Consider the following 17,136-nt stretch of genomic DNA (forward strand, 5'->3'; position numbering starts at 1 on the left):
GGGTGGCTCAGTCAGTTAAGTGTCCGACTCTTGGTTTTGGCTCAGGTCATGATTCATGTTTTGTAGGTTCAAGCCCCCCATCGGGCTCCACACTGACAGTGCAGAGCCTGCTTGAGATTCTCTCTCTCCCTTTCACTCTGCTCCTCCCCCGCTCCTGCTCTCTCGCTCTCTCTCTTAAAATAAATAAATAATCTTTAAACAAACAAACAAAACAAACTCCGCCCCTGTTCCCATCTAGCAGGGTTGTGGGAAAATCTTGTGTCAGACATTAGAGGGCGTGGCAGGGGTATGGATTAGGCATTCTCCTTCGTTGAGGTTTGCATGATCCAGGAAACATGAGGCCTTTGGCATTCTGTCCATCAAGGTCACCTCTAAGGTGCTTTTGTCTATGACCTAGGGGTCCACTTGAAAGCAGGAGCCTTTATCTCTCCTCCCCTGACCCTGAACTTGTTGCAGACATTTTGCAGGCTCTTACTTACTACCCATCAAAGCCCTCACTCAAGAAACCTACAACCTCCTCCATCCTCTCCTCAGGGAGTCACCCTCCCTCATCCACTCCACTCCCACTTCCTCTGGACAGACCTAGACCTCCCTGGCAACATCTGGGTGGGATGGTCTTCTAGAAAACCAGGACCTGACTATGCTTCCAGGAGGGAGATGTGCCTCAAGGGAACAGACAGTGTGTGCCATAAACTAATCTGGGGGGGCAGGGACAGGAATGACATCTCAGCTGAGATGTGAAGGGGGTGTAGGAGTGGGTTAGGTGACAAGAGGCTGGGAGCCTGCAGTAGAGTGCTCCAGGTGGAGGAACCGTCACCACGGCAGTAGCTCACACACATTCAACACTGCCTGCATGCTGGGTGCTGTAAAGCAGGTGCTTCTGTTGTCCCCGTTTTATGAAGCTTATGGAAGAAGTCAAATGACTCACCCAAGGTCATACAACTTGTAAGTGGCTGAGCTGGGATTTCAACCAGTCTGACTCCAAACCAACCGCCGTCCCCTTAACTATTTGGATGAAACTGGAGGTGGGAGGAGCAGGTTATTTGGAAAACCGCAAGCAGCTTATTTTGGCCGGAGCACAGCATGTGAAGGGGAAGGTGGGATAAGGGGCTAGCGAGGTAGGGAGAGTGAAGGGACGGAGCACCTGCAGCCATAGTTCTGCTCAAATGCAGCAAAGCCTGGGTACAGTGAGGCTGCTTCAGGGGCGATTTCAGTAGCTTCGGTGAGACGTGGTGGTACGTCCAACTGGGAAGATGCTAGTAAGAATTAAGCACAGTGGCAGCATGGTTGCATGGGTTATCTAGGAAGAATGGTCAGGACTTGGTGATTGCTTAGAAGTGGGGGTTGGTGAGGGGGAAGAGAGAGAGGAGTCAAGAATGATTCACAGGTTTCTGGCTTGGGCGGCCAGATGGATGGTGCCAACCCTATTTCCTTCACCAATCTGCTGTGTATCTTTGGGCATCTCACCCAGGCTCTCTAGATGTCTGTCTTCCTAGCTAGAAACTGAAGATAATGAAACCTGACCTCCCCATGCGAATGGATGGTGTCAAGATAAGATGAAGTAATCAATCTGGAAGTGCTTTGGAAAGTCAAAAGTGCTTTGCAAATGCAAGTGGTTATTATTTTATGGTGATGGTTAAGGTCATCGCCCTCCTGGGGCTTGCAGATAAAGCCAGACTGAAAGGCAGCCCAGGGGAGCTGCCCGCTCACTCACAGTATTTTCCATCAGGCAGATCTGTCTCTTTGGCAGGTGGGAGCCACATTCCCACACACTAAATTGTTAATAGCTTCCCCAGGGAGTTCCTTTCTGCTCTGACTTCTTCAATGATTTCTGCTTCTCTACTGCTGACGCCTGCCTGCTGATGCCTAGATTGGCCCAGGATTTCCCATCCATTTTTGTTTTTGTTTTTGTTTTCCCTTGAAATCAAGAATGGGGAGGAGCCCCATGCAGAGCCAAACCCTTTGGTAACCTAGGGGTGGAGGGCTGTGTCTAATCTGCTCCAAGAGCAGAGTCAGACTCAAGAATCTCCTGAGCTCCAAGTGACTCATCATCCTCCATAGTGGGGAAATTCTGCTGAGCAGAGACAGAAGTGATGGGTTCTTATATTTTGGTGAGGGGACTTTCTAGTTTTCTCTCTGAGAGGCAGTGTTGAGTGGTAGTCAGGAGATTGGCTTTTGGAGTCACACAGACCTGGCTTGGCATCCCAGATCCGGCTTGGGCAGCTAACCTAGTCTCTGTAAAATGGAATAGTAATAGTAGTAACCTCACACCTATAGGGCTGTTAAGATTAAATGAGATAATCTACAAAGCACTTGGCCCAGTGCCTGGCACGTAGCAAGCTCTCTATAAGTGGTAGACAATAGGATTATCTATGAGTTGTGACCACAGAAATGAGACTGCCTTTTAAAGATAAATAGACTAGAATGCTCACATTCAAGTAAGAGTTGATCTCTTCAAAGTACCCACTTGGGGAGGCCATGGGGGAAACCCCTTTAGATGTCTTTCAAGTTTCCATGTGTTCTTCTGGTGTCCTCAATGGGGGCAATTCATACTCACTTGGCATATGTCTTAGTCAGTTTGGGCCGCTACAACAAAGTCCCATGGACAGAATGGCTTATAAACAACAGGAATTTATTTCTTACAGTTCTGGAGGCTGGCAGTCAGAGATCAGGGCGCCAGCATGGTTGGGTTCTGGTTAGAAATTTCTCCTGGGTTGCAGACTGCTGACTTGTATTCTCACACAAGACAGCAGAGACAGCAAGCAAACTCTTAAAAGGCACAGTCCATAACAGAATGTATGTTTCCCTACAAATTATTTTGTTCATGTACTTGGCCAGTTACATATCTTTCCTGGCTTCTTGATTGTGAGCTCCTTTAAGACAGCAATGGTCTTATGCTCACGTAGCCTTTCTTGGTTGGCAGAGCATCTGCTGTTTCACCAAATCCTCATCCCAATTCTGCACCTCTTCGCTTTATCGATGAGAAAACTAAGGCTCAGAGAAGTTAAGGGGATTATTTTTCTGTCTTTTGCCTCCACCATAGCCGTGGCACCATAGCATTTCTGTACCCAGGAGGAACTCAAAAAACATTGTGGAATGCAGTTTTTAAAAATTCCCTTCAGGGGCGCCTGGGTGGCGCAGTCGGTTAAGCGTCCGACTTCAGCCAGGTTACGATCTCGCAGTCCGTGAGTTCGAGCCCCGCGTCGGGCTCTGGGCTGATGGCTCAGAGCCTGGAGCCTGTTTCCGATTCTGTGTCTCTCTCTCTCTCTGCCCCTCCCCCATTCATGCTCTGTCTCTCTCTGTCCCAAAAATAAATAAACGTTGAAAAAAAAATTAAAAAAAAAATTCCCTTCAGCCCAGTATAGGGAAGGAGTCAGAAGAGGGCAGCGATAAGCCCTGGTTGGGATCAGACTTGGGAGGGCCCCAAACGCAATGCTAAGGAGTTAGATAGACTTGCTTGGTGCTAGCCAGCCAATGAGAGGAGGGATGGAACTGGAAACTAGTATTATCCAAATAAGATGTAGTTGCAGAATTTATGCAACACGTTTTAGTTGCTTAAAAGGATTCCTAACTCCTATGTTATGCTATATCTTTCTTCCTCATCAAAATGGGAGTTCGCCAAAGTTGGAATTGAATTTCCTACTTTAATTACTCATTGAGCACCAGGGACTGTACTAAGGCAGGGGTACAGAAGTTCACAAGACCTATTGTAAAGGTGATGCACAAAAATCCAATGATTACACAAATAAATATGTGGGAACTTCTGTAAAGAAGAGGCCCATGATGCCATGGGAACAAATAACAAGGGCACCTGCTCTAGTTGGGGGTAACAGTCAGTGAAGGTTTCATGGAAGAAGTACTATTTAAGGCGGCTCAGTCGGTTAAGCGTCCAACTTCAGCTCAGGTCATGATCTCACAGTCTGTGAGTCTGAGCCCCTCATCAGGCTCTGTGCTGACAGCTCAGAACCTAGAGCCTGCTTTGGATTCTGTGTCTCCCTCTCTCTCTCTGCTCCTCCCCCACTTACACCCTATCTCTCTCTCTCTCTCTCTCTCTCTCTCTCTCTCTCTCTCTCAAAAATAAACATTATTAGAGTTCTGCCCCAGTCCCTATTTCTCCAACAAGCCAAATTTTTTCCTACCTCAGGACCTTTACACACTCTATTTCTTCTACTTGCAAGGCTCAGCCAATTCTCCAGGCTAAATGCTATTCATCCTTCAAGTTTCAGCTTAAATATTACATTTTTTTTTAAAGTAGCCCTCCTCCTTCTATCCCAGTTTCTCTCCCTTGCCACCAGAGTACCAGGCCCTTTGGGACAAGGGAGAGTTTTGGCAGCCCTTGTGACTACAGAGCAAAAATTGCCTATCTAGGGGTGCTTGCCTGGCTCACTTGGTAGGGTATGTGACTCTTGATCTTGGGGTCATAAGTTTAAGCCCCACGTTGGGTGTAGAGTTTACTTAAAAAAAAAATAAAGTAACCTTAAAATTTTTGCTTAGTTGATGAGTCCTTAGATGGTTGAGTGGGAAAACCTTGGATAGGAGTCTGCTGTAGCTGGTAGAGGGGGTTGGACAGCAGCTGGGAGAGGCAAAGAGAATGAAGAGGAGGGTGAACTTGGGAATTTCGGCTTTGCTCTTTCTGGGAAAAGGTAAGAGCCTTGCACATAAATGGATGACTCAGGTTGGAGAGTGGTATGAGTGAGGGGTCCTTGCCCAGCCACTTACAAAGCCAAGAGCATCTCCCTAGAGCCTAGAGCTTAGGAACCTCAACACTAGCCCATTCCATTCCCCCTTCAGACTCTTATTCATCCAACCAGCATTTCCTGAGCACCCACTGTGACCCCAGCCCTCTACTGGGTGTGGGAATTGATCAGGCCTGGTCTTCCCAAGGAGGAAACAAGCTCAGATAGAAATAATTGCCCTATGGGATAATTTAGTACTGAGCCTAGACTTCTCATCTGTAAAATGGGCACCCTAGTAATAGAATCTACTCGAAAGTGTTGATGCATAGATAAAGTGCTTATCACAGTGCCTGGAACACAGTAATGGTTGGTAGAGAGAATGTTCTGGGAAGGACAGGAGCCCCAATAAGGAGGATGGCTCTGGGTCTGGGCTGGTCAGGTTAGGGCAAGGGTATAGGAAGTGCTCCCCCTTCCCTGTGCTCCTACAGCAGCCAGAGTGATCCTTAAGGTAGTCTTTGAGACCCTGCCTACTGCAACATCCCATTCTCCACACACTTGCTCTGTGCCTTCTCTGCTTCCTGGCCTCCTTTTAGTTCCTCTGACCACAGGGCCTTTGTACGTGTGGTCCCTTTGTCTGGAATTCCCTTTACTTGTTTCTTCCCTAAGTTAGTTTCTTCCCAAACTTCACATCTCACTTGAGTTGTCATTTCCTCAGGGAAACTGTGCTTACCTGTGGGTTTTGCTGGTCCTGCCACAGGAATGTCTTGCTTTGCTTCACTTTGTCTTCAGTAGTATAATCTTAGGATTGATTCGCCAATGAGCTGTAAACCCTAGGAGGTAGGCTTCACATCTGTTTTTGTGCTCTAATGGATAGATCCCCAATAGCACCCGGTTCTTATATTCGGAACCCCAAAATAACTGTTGAACAAATGAATGGGGTGCAAGAATATCATGGCTAATAATGTTGTTTATGAAACACTTACTCTGTGCCTGGCACTCATTACTCCAGTCCTCTCAATCTCCACCACAACACAGACGAGGAAAATGAGGTTGAGAGAGCTTAAGTGACTAGCTCAAGGTCACTTTTCGCTAGTGTACGGAGGTGGGATTCACATCCAGGTCCTTCTGACTCCAAAGCGGCAAAGGGTGAGGAGGTGACCCCGTCCAGGGTAGGGGTGCACCCGAACCCGCGGAGCATCCCTAGGGAGGAGTGGGAAGCTTCCCCGGCCCAGCTCTAAACCGGTGGTGCAGCGCCCGCCCCCGGTCGCGGGCGCAGTCTGGCGGCCGCCTCCGGGCCACGTGGTGCGCGCGGCGGGCGCGTCCAAGGAGCCCGCAGCGGCTCCCGCTCAGAGCGCTCCGGGCGAGGAGAGCGGGCCGGCGCCGGGGGCAGGCGGACGGGAAGCCAGGCGCACGGAGGGGGCGCGGGGCCAGCCCGGCGGCCCGGGCGCTGCAGCCCGCGGCGTCGGGGCCCCGGCCTTGGCCCTCGGCGCGTCCCTCGCACCGGGGTTCTGCGCCCAGGGCGCACGGCGGGGAGGGACGCGGCACCGGCCGCCATGGAGCCGTCCCCCTCTGCGGACGCCGAGCTGCAGCCCCCGCTCCTAGCCAACTCTTCAGACGCCTTCCCCAGCGCCTTCCCCAGCGCCTTCACCAGCGCCGGCGCCAATGCGTCGGGGCCGCCGGGCGCCCGGAGCGCCTCGTCCCTCGCCCTGGCTATCGCCATCACAGCGCTCTACTCGGCCGTGTGTGCCGTGGGGCTTCTGGGCAACGTTCTTGTCATGTTTGGCATCGTCCGGTGAGTCCACTGCGGGCTGGCACCCCAGGGTGACGGTGGGGACCGGGGACCGGCCCCCCTGACCTCGGGCCCGGGGCTCCCCGGGCCCCCCGCCCCCGCACTTCCTGCAGGGGGAGCCCGGGGGCCAGTTAGGAGACCTCTTCCATTGAGAGACGGACACCGAGAGTGAGTGAGTGAGTGAGTGTGTGTGTGTGTGTGTGTGTGTGTGTGTGTGTGTCTAAATAACATTTGATCATTTGTTCGCGCCCTCGCCCCCCTTGCTTCTGCATTAGGCTATGTGGGATAGTTTGGCGACAGTTAGTGGTCTGTCAGTATATGAGTGGGTGATTCTGTGTTTGTGACGGTACAAATGTATTGAATGTTTGGACCTCTAAAAACGTCCTGGGGGCGGGCTTCTGGGGAGACAGCTGTCTGTGCTGGTCGGGGGACAGGGGAGTGCTTGTGTATCTGCACCATTCAGTGGGGGCACTTACCAAATCCCATTGATGCCCGTCTCTTGGGGTTCCTGTGTTGGTGTGTGCTTGTCCCACACTGTCAGTTGGTGATTCTCTCTATATGAGCCCGTGACTGTGTTGTTTCTTGTCAAATCTTTGAAACCCAAGGGGGAGGAGAGCATCCGGAGTGGCTTCGGATCTTTGTGTTTGTTCCCCTGTGTGTGCATTTGCTGATGGAGGGCCTGTGGTTCCTGGGTGCAGGGGGCAGCAGCTGTGGGCCAGCCAGGCAGTAATCTGCTTCCCTCCTCAGTGGCCATCTGGTCTCCAGGTCTGGATGCGATTCAGCGAGGCTTCAGCTCCTCACAAATGCCCTGTTTCATTCTCTCCTCTTCTCTAACAGGCTTTTCTTTCTGCTAGAGGCAACGGTGTTTTATTTGGGTGGGAGTGGAGCTGAGCTTTTGCCTCCGGAAGAGAAGTTCTCTTCTTGGTGTCTATGTAGCGTGCTGGGACTTTCTCAGAGAATCTAAAACATCATCGGCTTGCCTGGAAGCAGCAGCCTCCTGACCCAGTTCTGCTATTTCAGACATGGGCAAAAAAGGATAGGAAGGAACCTCCTATCCTTATAACAACAAAGATGCCCTTGTATTTACTGTTAGGTGGAAATGGGTCATCCATGCTGGTTGACCAAGGGCACAGCCCTAAACCTCTCTGGGCTGTGGTGCCACCAAGCAGGGCAGAGGGCAGATTGTGGACTCAGAGGTTGGGAATGTGAACTGTGGTCTCAGTCCAGTCACTGATGCCCATCACAGAGGGCACCCCAGTCCCCTTGTCCCACACCATCTGCCCCATCTGTCTCATTTTCCCTGTCTGAAGAATGGAGACCCGATCTCTGGAGTCTGAATTGCAGAGTATGGGGTCTCTGCAGGGGAGGGCCACGTGCGTTGGAGCATCGATGGGTGTGTGGGTGTTGAAGGAGCTTTGGCATCAATTATCTCTGGGGGAATCTTTGCTCCCCCAGGAAGAGTGGAGGGCACAAGAATCTCCTGTGCTTTCAATGACTCATTACCAGCTACTCTGGGAAAATTCCCCCAAGCACAGCAGGATTGATCTTTGCTGTGCATTTTTGTTCATCATTCTCCTCACCTTGTCTTTGGAGGTAGTACAGGCTTTAGAGTGGGGCCAACCTGAGTATTAATCCCAGCTCTGCCACGAAATGGCCCTGTGACTTGGGGAAATTACTTAACCGCTTTGAGCCTCAGTTTCTTCATTTTTGAATGGGGTAATAATAGAACCTTCTTCAACAGAGTTTTTGTGAAGTGTCAGTGAGCAAACATATAAAATGCAGCTGGCCTGGTGCCTGGATCCGATAAATGGAAGCTGTCTGTGTGATGAAGAGGAGGAATTTTCCAGATGCCTCGGAATCTAGTGCCTTTTAAAGAAGGAGGTACTTGTCCTAAGTGGGCCTGAGGGCAGCTAAAATTCTGAGTTCCAGGTTCCTGGCACGTATGCTCTCTGGGGAACTCTAGGTGCTGGAGTCTGGGAAGAGCCCTGTCAATGTGCTCAGTGCCATTCCTGGCCTCTTCTCCAGGGGCTCTGGATGTTGGGCCGATGAGCACATCTCCCCCACTACCTGTGAGCCAGGGGAAGGCCTCTCACTTCTGAGGGTCCCCTCAGCGTATGCTCTGGGCTCAGCTTGCTAGGGCTGCTCCATCCAACCTTCCCCAAATCCCATCATCGAATGCCTCTTGCAAGCCATATAGCTGGCCCCCATAGGTCCCCATGTTGCTAAGACATTTCCTGGGCCAATCATCTACGTGATAGCTGTCTCTGGGTCTGAACGATTTAATCCTCACCTATAAGCCTGTGGGATAAGCATCAGATCCTCAATATGATGCCTCCATTTTACAGATGTGGAATCTGTGGTTCAGAGAGACACAGGATGACTTAAGGTCCTACAGCTAGCTCCAGACCTGGAGCGAAAACCCTGGTCTTGTGACTCCAAGTCTAGAACTTTTTCCAGAGCTGTCTGGGGTAGAGGACAGTCAAAGAATTTCACGGAAGAAGGGGGCAGAATTCTGTTCCTCCTCTTGTCCTAGAATCATCAGAGAACAATGGAGACAAAAAGATTGTGATCCTACACATTCTTTGGCCTGTGTAGTTTAGGGTGCTGTCCTTGGAGGGAGGGGTGATGATGGGGCTGGCACTTAGTTCTTCCCCCACTGATGGAGAGACTAACGGTGGGGCAGCTGCCAGGGGCTCTGCTTCTGCTAGCAAAGTCCTAAGAGCAGTGGAGAGAAGGGAGCCCAGGCTGAAGAGAGCCCCTGATCTGTCTGGTTTCCTGGCACCCCATGCAGGGCTTGGCACAACCAAAAAGTGAGTTAGCTGATTGGTTGAATGAATGAATGGTTGAAGGAATGGATTCTGCGTGCCAGTGCTGAGCTCCAGCAGTTGAGGGCAGGGGTAGGTTTCCAAAGGGAAACCCTTAGGGTGGGAGAGCGGGTTGGTACAGTGGCAGAGGTGGGGCTCTGAAGCCAGACATATCTAAGTTGGAATCCTGAGTTCAAAGCCATTTACCTGCTGTGTGTTTGAGCTACTGACCTTACCTTTCTGGAGCTCATTTCTTCCCTTGTAAAGTGGGAATAAGAACAATGTGTCCGGGGCTGTGGTGAGGATTAACGTGTTGTAGCTGAGCCATTTACTGCTTTTGAGAAAGGAATCGTCTGTATGCAAAGGAATGAAAAGAATTAACTCATTCAAGAAAATTCTATGGTACACTGTGCTAGATGCTGAGATACAATGGTGAGGAAAGTACACCATCCCTGCCCTCACGGTGGGAGAAATGACAATCATCCGCTAGTCATCTAACAGACTTGTAATTGTAGCAGCCGATGAGACAGTGTGGGGGGGGTGTGGGGGAAGGGCTTTGGGAGCCCCTGATGTGTGTCTCTGAGGAGCTGAAGGATGAGGAGGGGGTAATAAGAAACAGAGGGGTTCCTGGGTGGCTCAGTCGGCTGAGCATCCAACTTTGGCTCAGGTCATGGTCTCACACTTTGTGAGTTGGAGCCCTGAGATGGGCTCTCTTCTGTCAGCCTGTCAGCACAGAGTCTGCTTCGGATCCTCTGTCCCCCTTTCTCTCTGCCCCTCCCCCAGTCGTGCACTCCACTCGCTTACTCTCTCTCTCTCTCTCTCTCTCTCTCAAAAAATAAAACATTAAAAAAAAAAGAAGAAAGAGAGGAGCCCCTGATGAGAAGCTTGACATGGAAGAGGGGCTGAGAAAAAAGACTCTCGGAATCCCACATCACGAAGCACCCTCCAGTCCTGCCTCCCCCACACTCTGGCCCTCTCCATACATCACACATCCGTTTGAGAAACCCACTCATCCTTCCAGAGACATGAGAGGGGTGTCTGGGAATTGTGCTCTTAACAAATGGCCTGTGGCTTCCGCGGCTTCTGTGAATATGAGCAGGATTTGGGGGGACATCTAGTTCCCAGGCAGAGCATTGCCCCTTAGTCCTGCAGTGTGAGTTCAGCCAGTATGGTGGCCCTGTGGGTCCTCAGAGCAGCCTCCCAACAGCCCCTCTTTCTGGGTGGTCAGTGTCCTGAGCAGGGCTGGAATCCAGGAGTTCCCACTGGTGGCTTACTGGGTAGGGCAGAGTGTGAAGGGCTTAGCAGGTCCCCATCTCTGACAGGTGACCCTGTCTATCCTCCCTCTGCATGACCCAGGACTTCCTGGTTCATCGGCCCCAGAATCCAGGCAGGAGAATGGAGTTGATGCTTTTCCACATGGCCTCCTGTCTGTTCCACAGCCTGCCCTGATTCCCTGCCTGCACCTCTCCCAGATCCTGGTTTCAGGGGGTTTGGACCCTGCTGTGTGTCTTTGACCATCCCTACCTCTCCCACCCTGCCCGCTGCATGTAACTAGCCCAGCCTGCCTCTTCGTGACTGTTTTAGGCCATGTGCTTTTCTGCCACTTGGTCTCGCCCTCGGCCCCTGTCTCTTCTGACGACTCCTGTATCAAGTGCGGGCTCTGCCACCTACTAAGATCTTTAATGAATTGGATTGCCACACTGCACCTCAGTTTCTTCATTTGCAAAATGTGGATCGTAGTATCTGACTCATAAACACCTTTTTCCTAAAGATGACACGCTGATATTGGTGAAGCATCATGTTTTCCCGCCCATCCTAACTGCAGCGCAGAGCGGGGAAAGGAGGGTGGGCCAGACAGCATGGACTGGGGCAGGGTTGTGACAGGTGAATGGGTTCTGGGTGTCCCCTCTTTCTACTACTGAGGTGCCAGGGGTTGCTGGGATAGGTGTTAAAGTGTCAACTTTGCAGGATTGGGAGCTCTGAGTCCCCATCTTGTTTTTGGAGGCCATTAACTTCTTGTCTCCCTCCCCTCTCTTGCCTGGGTTGGGGTCTGTGGACCCAGGGTCCCTAGGCCAGGAGAGATCCCACTGAGGTGACATGGTGCAGTGGTAGAGGTCACATCTGGGGATCAGGTATTGCCAGGTCTCCATCCCAGCCCGACCGTGTCCCAGTGGTGTGGCTTTGGACAAACAGCTTACCCTCTCTGAGCCTCATTTCTGCATTTGTGAAACTGGGGTGATCAGGATAAGTTTGGGGATGATTAGATGAGCTCATGCATGTAAAGGCCACAGCACAGCAGCTGGCACATAGTAGGCCCTCAGTGTGTGTCAGGTGCTATGATTAACCAGCACCCCTGCAGCTGCTCCAGGCGGGCAGAGCATGACTGTGGGACCTGATTATTTACATTTTCCATATTGGGCCCTTTCCTGCTTCCTGAATCGTCTGCCCATTTACTCATACAGCAAGCATCAGCTGATGCTGACCCCTTCCGGGCCTATCCAGCCTTAGGTCCCATGGCCCAGACCCTCGGCTTAAGCTTCAGCCTGGCCTCTGGCTTCTAACACAGCCATGTTCCCCAGCATCCCCCACCCCCCGCCCCTTAGTTACAGCTCCAGGGACAATCGAATCTTCTGGGAGCTGTGGGGAGTCCAGGGCAAGCCCCTGACCTGGCCAGAGGAGGTACTGCGGGTGCTGAGTGGTGCTGAGTCGCGAAGCAGCAATGGCAGTTGGCTACTTGGAGAGGTGGGGGTGGAGCATTCCAGGCAGAGACAACAGCAAGAGCAAAGAGAGGTTTGCAGGATGATGGAGAGCTGCTGAGGGCAGGGAATGTCACAGTGGTTGAGCTGAGTATCAGGGGCTCAGGGGGCTGTGAAAGCAGAGAGGCTTCAGGGACAAAAGCAACATATGCCCTGCAAGTAGATGTCCTCAGCATGGCTAGGCCCTGGAGCCAGTGATGCATCCACCCGGGCTGGTCTCTGCCTTCCACAATTCCCAGTGTTAGAGGAATGTTCAAAGAGCAGCATGGCCCAGCCCCAGGTAATTGGAGGGAGTTGCTCTGGTGGGGAGGATGAGGTGCGTCTGAGGAGAGGCCTGGAGACAGGCTGGCATGATTGTGTTAGGGGCCAGAGGCTGCAGGTCTGGACAGTGGGAGCTGAGGCTGGATGGGTTCTCAGGTTCCACGGGAAGGGGACCATAGTGGGAAATGTGGGAGCTGTGAGTCACAGGTCATGGTGAAGAGGACTTCAGAGTGATCTGTGCGGAATGGTGTTCAAGAGGATGATGAACTGGGCGTGGATGGGCACGGGGCAGGATGGAGGCGGAGGGCCTCAGTGCAGGGAAACCCGAGAGGCTGGCTCAGGGTGACAGGAGAGAGCTGTGGGACCTCGAATGGGTCATCAAACCCTGGCCTCAGTTGTCCCCTTTCTAAAATGGAATGCTGTCAGACTGTCAAGAAGGCCGGAGGCTGGGCCAGGGGAGCCCTGGTGAGACCTCGGGGAAGGCAAGCGGCTGCCCTGGCCCGTGTTCCACTGCTTCTCCTGGCCTTGCCCCCAGCCTGACACTTTTCCAGCTCTCGGGTTTGTTCCCTGGGGAGCATGTAACTCACAGATCCACAGGGGTGGGCCCAGAGTCACCAAGGGCACCAAGAAGCCTCTCCTGAGCCCTGCTATGTGCCAGAGGTTTCTGCGGCCCTGCAATGGGGGCTGTAGATTCTTATTTACACATGAGGCCCAGGAGACTCAGAGGGAGCAGGTGGCTCTCACAGCCCGAAAGGTGCAAACCCAGGCCTTTCTGACTCCAGACGCACTCCATGTCCACTCTGCCACCACTGTCCATGAGACACATGGAGCGAGAGCTGGCAACGTCTAGTTAGAGCAAGGGAGGAACTGGCAGATTGCTGTCTGCAAATCTCCGAGACCTCTGTGTGGGCTGACAGCAGTCGACAGCCCTGACATCAGAGCAGGACTGACCTGGGATCATGGCCCAGCTGTGCCGTTTCCTAAGCGAGTGAGCGTAGGCAATACATGCACAACCTCTCTGAGCCTCAGTTTTCTCATCTGTGAAATGGGAGTAGCATTAGACCTTCATAGGGTGGTTTTGAGAAGTTTATGAGGCGTGATGTGAAGGACTTCAGTACAGAACTAGGCGTTTGGCAAGTTTTCAGTGAACATTTTCTATCGTGTCTATTTCAAAGGCTTGCTTCTCATTCATTTGACCAACATTTATTGAGACCCAGAGGAACTAGAATTATTGGGTAGATCTTACAGGGAAGTTTTATTAGCTCAATATTAAAAATTTTCTTTTGCTGTAGAGGTAACACAGTAGTTATTGCAGAAAATATGGAGAAGTTTAAGTAGAGACAGTCATTACCCCTAATCTCACTAAAGGAGAAAAGCTTTGTTATTTTGGTGTATTTCCTTCCCATCTCTCCCTCTCTCTCCGTCCCTCTCTCTCTCTCTGCTTCTGTGTCTGTGTGTTTTAATAACATCAGGATCACAGTATTGGAATAGTGATCATGTTATATACAGTAGTTTGTAAGCTGTCTTTTCACTTGACATTATATCATAAGCATGTTGTCAAGTTATCAACACTATTTGAAAACATAATTTTTTGATGGCTGCATTGTATAAATGTGTTCTATTTGGGGGGGGGACTTCTGTTATTCCCAATATTATGTCAATCTAAACAATGCATCTGTGAACATTCTTGAACACTTACATTTGTGCACACCTCTTATTATTTTTACAAGGAATTTTCTTACAGTCAAAGCTCTCCAAGAAGGTACGGGCTGCTGTGTAATGTAGGGAGCTTCCCATCCCTGAAGGTATGCAAGAGGACACTGGAAAACCACTGGGTGGAGGCATGGCACTGGGGATTTGGGTGGAGAAAAGATAAACGTAATTTTAGGCTCCTCTTCCCAAATCTGAAATTCAGAGATGCTGTGATCTCAGATTTCCCTTCTCCCCTTCCTGGCAGATGATGCCTGGAAGCTGTGCAAGGGCAAGGCATGATTTCATTAAGCTCCGAGTCCTGGGACCTTTAAATCCAATTGGCTACCCAGAACATCATAACATGCACAGGAAGAGGGATAATCGTGGGCTTGAGCAGAAAGCCTGGCTTAAATTAGCAATTTACCATCATGCAGGCTGCAGCAGCCCTGTTACCAGCTGGGGGATATGGGGTGGGATGGGGTGTCTGGGTTGGGTTCTATTGATTTATAGCTCCCAGTGCAGCTGCAGAAATCAACAGCTTTGTCTCTGGCCAGGGCGGGTGTGTACAGAAAGAGTCTTGTCTTCTGTAGCTTTCTGAGTCTGGATAAATTGAAAGAACTCAAACTTCAAAGTCCTGTGAGGTCAAAAAGCCCCATCTAATAAACACAACACAGGGAGAGGTGGAGACGACACTCCCTTCTCCCCTGCAGAGGTAACCTTTTCACCAAGGCTTAGAGCTTTGAATCATGGATGATGATTCTCTTTACTGATTTTGTGCCAGGCAGTCTGCTTAGAGATGTATATACAGTATCCCAATTGAATCTCCCAGACCCATATGAGGTGAGTTTGTTGCCCACATTTATAGATGAGGAAACTTGAGGCACAGAGAAATTCTGCAACCTGCTCAAAGGCCCAGAGTCAGATTGAAATTGGGTCATTCTGATCTCAGAGCCCATACTCTTAACCATTACCCTATCTTCTGCCACCTGTATGTCAAGTTCAGCCCCTCTGATTTAAAAATGAGGGAAACAGGGTGCCGAGGTGGCTCAGTCAGTTAAGCAACTGACTCTTGATTTTGGCTCAGGTCATGATCTCATGGTTGGTGAGATCAAGCCCCACATTGGGCTCTGCGCTGATAGTGCAAAGATTGCTTGGGATTCTCTTTCCCCCTTTCTCTGTCCCTCCCCATTTCATGTTCTCTCCCCTCTCTCTCTCTCTCTCTTTCTCTCAAAATAAACATTCGAAAAATACTTAAAAAAATAAAAACAAAAATGAAGGAACAGAGGCTTGAGAGGTTCAGTGTCTCTTGAGTTAGTGGTCAAGGCAGGACTGGAACTTGCCTTTCCTAACCCCTTATCCCTTATTGCATCTCTTTCCACACCTGGGATTAACTGGGCTAAGGGCGAGCCAAAGGGTATCTAGAAATAGCTGTACCCAGGAGCAAGGGCAGTGGGTTCCTGCTCAGGGCAGCCTGGCCTGGGGGCCACTGACAACATCTCACAGGCCCAGAGAAGTCCAAGATTCCTGGGGCAGAGCTAGCACCTGGCAAGGTGGCCACATCCGTCAGGGGCAGACAGACTGAGGTTCAAACCTAGGTCTGCTTCTTGCTGGCCATCCACCCTTGGGCTCACCTCACTGAGCCTGTTTTCTCGTCTGTAAAATGGGGATGAAAGACCATCACGTGCATCGTGGGGTTGTGGCAAGCATACATTCAGCAGCCCCTCCTCCTACTGAGCATGGTTCTAGGGGCTGGGCATGTAACAGCGATCAAGACACAGTCCCTGCCTTCATGAAGCTGACGTTCTAGTGGGGGAAAAGATAGACAATACATAAGTTGGGGTAAGGCCAAGGCTATAGGCAGTGAAGCCAACTAAGACAGCACTGGGGAGGGAGAATGGCGGGGCTGCAGTTGTGTCTAGTGAGGTTGGGGAGGAGGAGACAACTAAGCAGAGGCCTGTCCCTGGGTGGAAGTGTTTTGGGTAGAGGGAACAGTGAAGGTTAAGGGAGATGATGTATGGCCCTAGCTCAGGGCCTGGCCCGGAACAGGAAGTTGTTGGTAATAATGATGTCTTCTGGCTGGTTTCCCAGCTCTTGGGAACCTGGGACAGGGATTAAGCTGAGGGAGAAAACCTGCTTCGCCTGGCCCAGATGCCCCTGCAGTACAGATGGAGATGATCTGTTTCCCTTGGTTACAAAAACTCATCCTCCTGGAGTGCTGGGAAAGCCCCACATCTAGTGATTTTCCATTCCTCCTTGGGAGAGGCAGGGCAGGAAGTGGAGGCCAGCACATGGCCACAGGGCTATGCTGCTGGGAGGGGCAAGTAGTCCTAAGACACTTTCCTCACCTGCTCAGTCCTGTCATCCCAGATGCGAGAGGGTTCAATGGCAAAGCATGGCATATTGACTCCACAGGGCTTCACACCAGAAATAGCACTGCTGACCTTTCTTGAATGCTGACAAGGTGGCCACCTCTGTGCTGAGTGCCTCCTGTATATTATCTCATTTAATGCTCCCGACTCTATGAGGTTGGTACCATGTTTCTCTCCATTTGACAGATGAGGGCACTGAGGCTCAGAGATGATAATTCACTTGCCCAGGGCCACAGTTAATAAATGGCAGTCAGCCTTTGAACTGAGGCCCCCATAACTCCCAGAGCCTGCGTGTGCAAAGAGACCGTGAAGCAATGGCTGAGAAGAAGGTCAAATTCATGACACCCTCTGATTCCAACTGTGGAAAATGACTTTTGTATATTGCTGGCATTTAGGAGAGGCCATGGAGCAGGGTAGACTGAGTTGTAGAGTCATTAAAATGATAAATTGTTGATAAATAAAATACAGGTGAAATTCCGTGTGTCAGGTAGAGGGATATGTCCTAAGTAATGTACAGCATGGTCTGAGGCCTAGAGGTGGAAAACCTGGGCTTTTTGGAATATCTGACTTTGGATCCTGGTTCTGTCCACTCTGAACTCCTAGATAAGCACCTCTCCTCTGTGGGTCAGTTTCTTTCCATGAACAAAGTGGGAATATATGTGTGGGTCAAAGGAGAGAATGGATGTGAAGTCCTCTGCACAGGGCCTGCCTTGCCCCTTGTCCTCAAAGCATATCCCTTGGGGGCCGGGGACAGGTTAGGCAAACTGAACCATCCCTGTATCACCCACA

At 50.9% G+C, this 17,136-nt stretch overlaps 1 protein-coding gene across 1 annotated transcript in view; it reads left to right on the forward strand.

The window, feature by feature from the left end:
• The first annotated feature begins 6,045 nt into the window (after positions 1-6,045).
• Positions 6,046-17,136, forward strand: part of OPRD1 (opioid receptor delta 1) — a 32,048-nt gene continuing 20,957 nt past the window's right edge. Inside the window, exon 1 of the mRNA XM_003989776.5 lies at positions 6,046-6,468. Within this exon, the coding sequence (XP_003989825.3) occupies positions 6,230-6,468 (239 nt within the window). The 5' untranslated portion in view covers positions 6,046-6,229. The remainder of the gene's footprint in view (positions 6,469-17,136) is intronic.

This window comes from Felis catus, chromosome C1 (genome assembly GCF_018350175.1).
Source record: "Felis catus isolate Fca126 chromosome C1, F.catus_Fca126_mat1.0, whole genome shotgun sequence".
Classification (NCBI taxonomy): Eukaryota; Metazoa; Chordata; class Mammalia; order Carnivora; family Felidae; genus Felis; species Felis catus.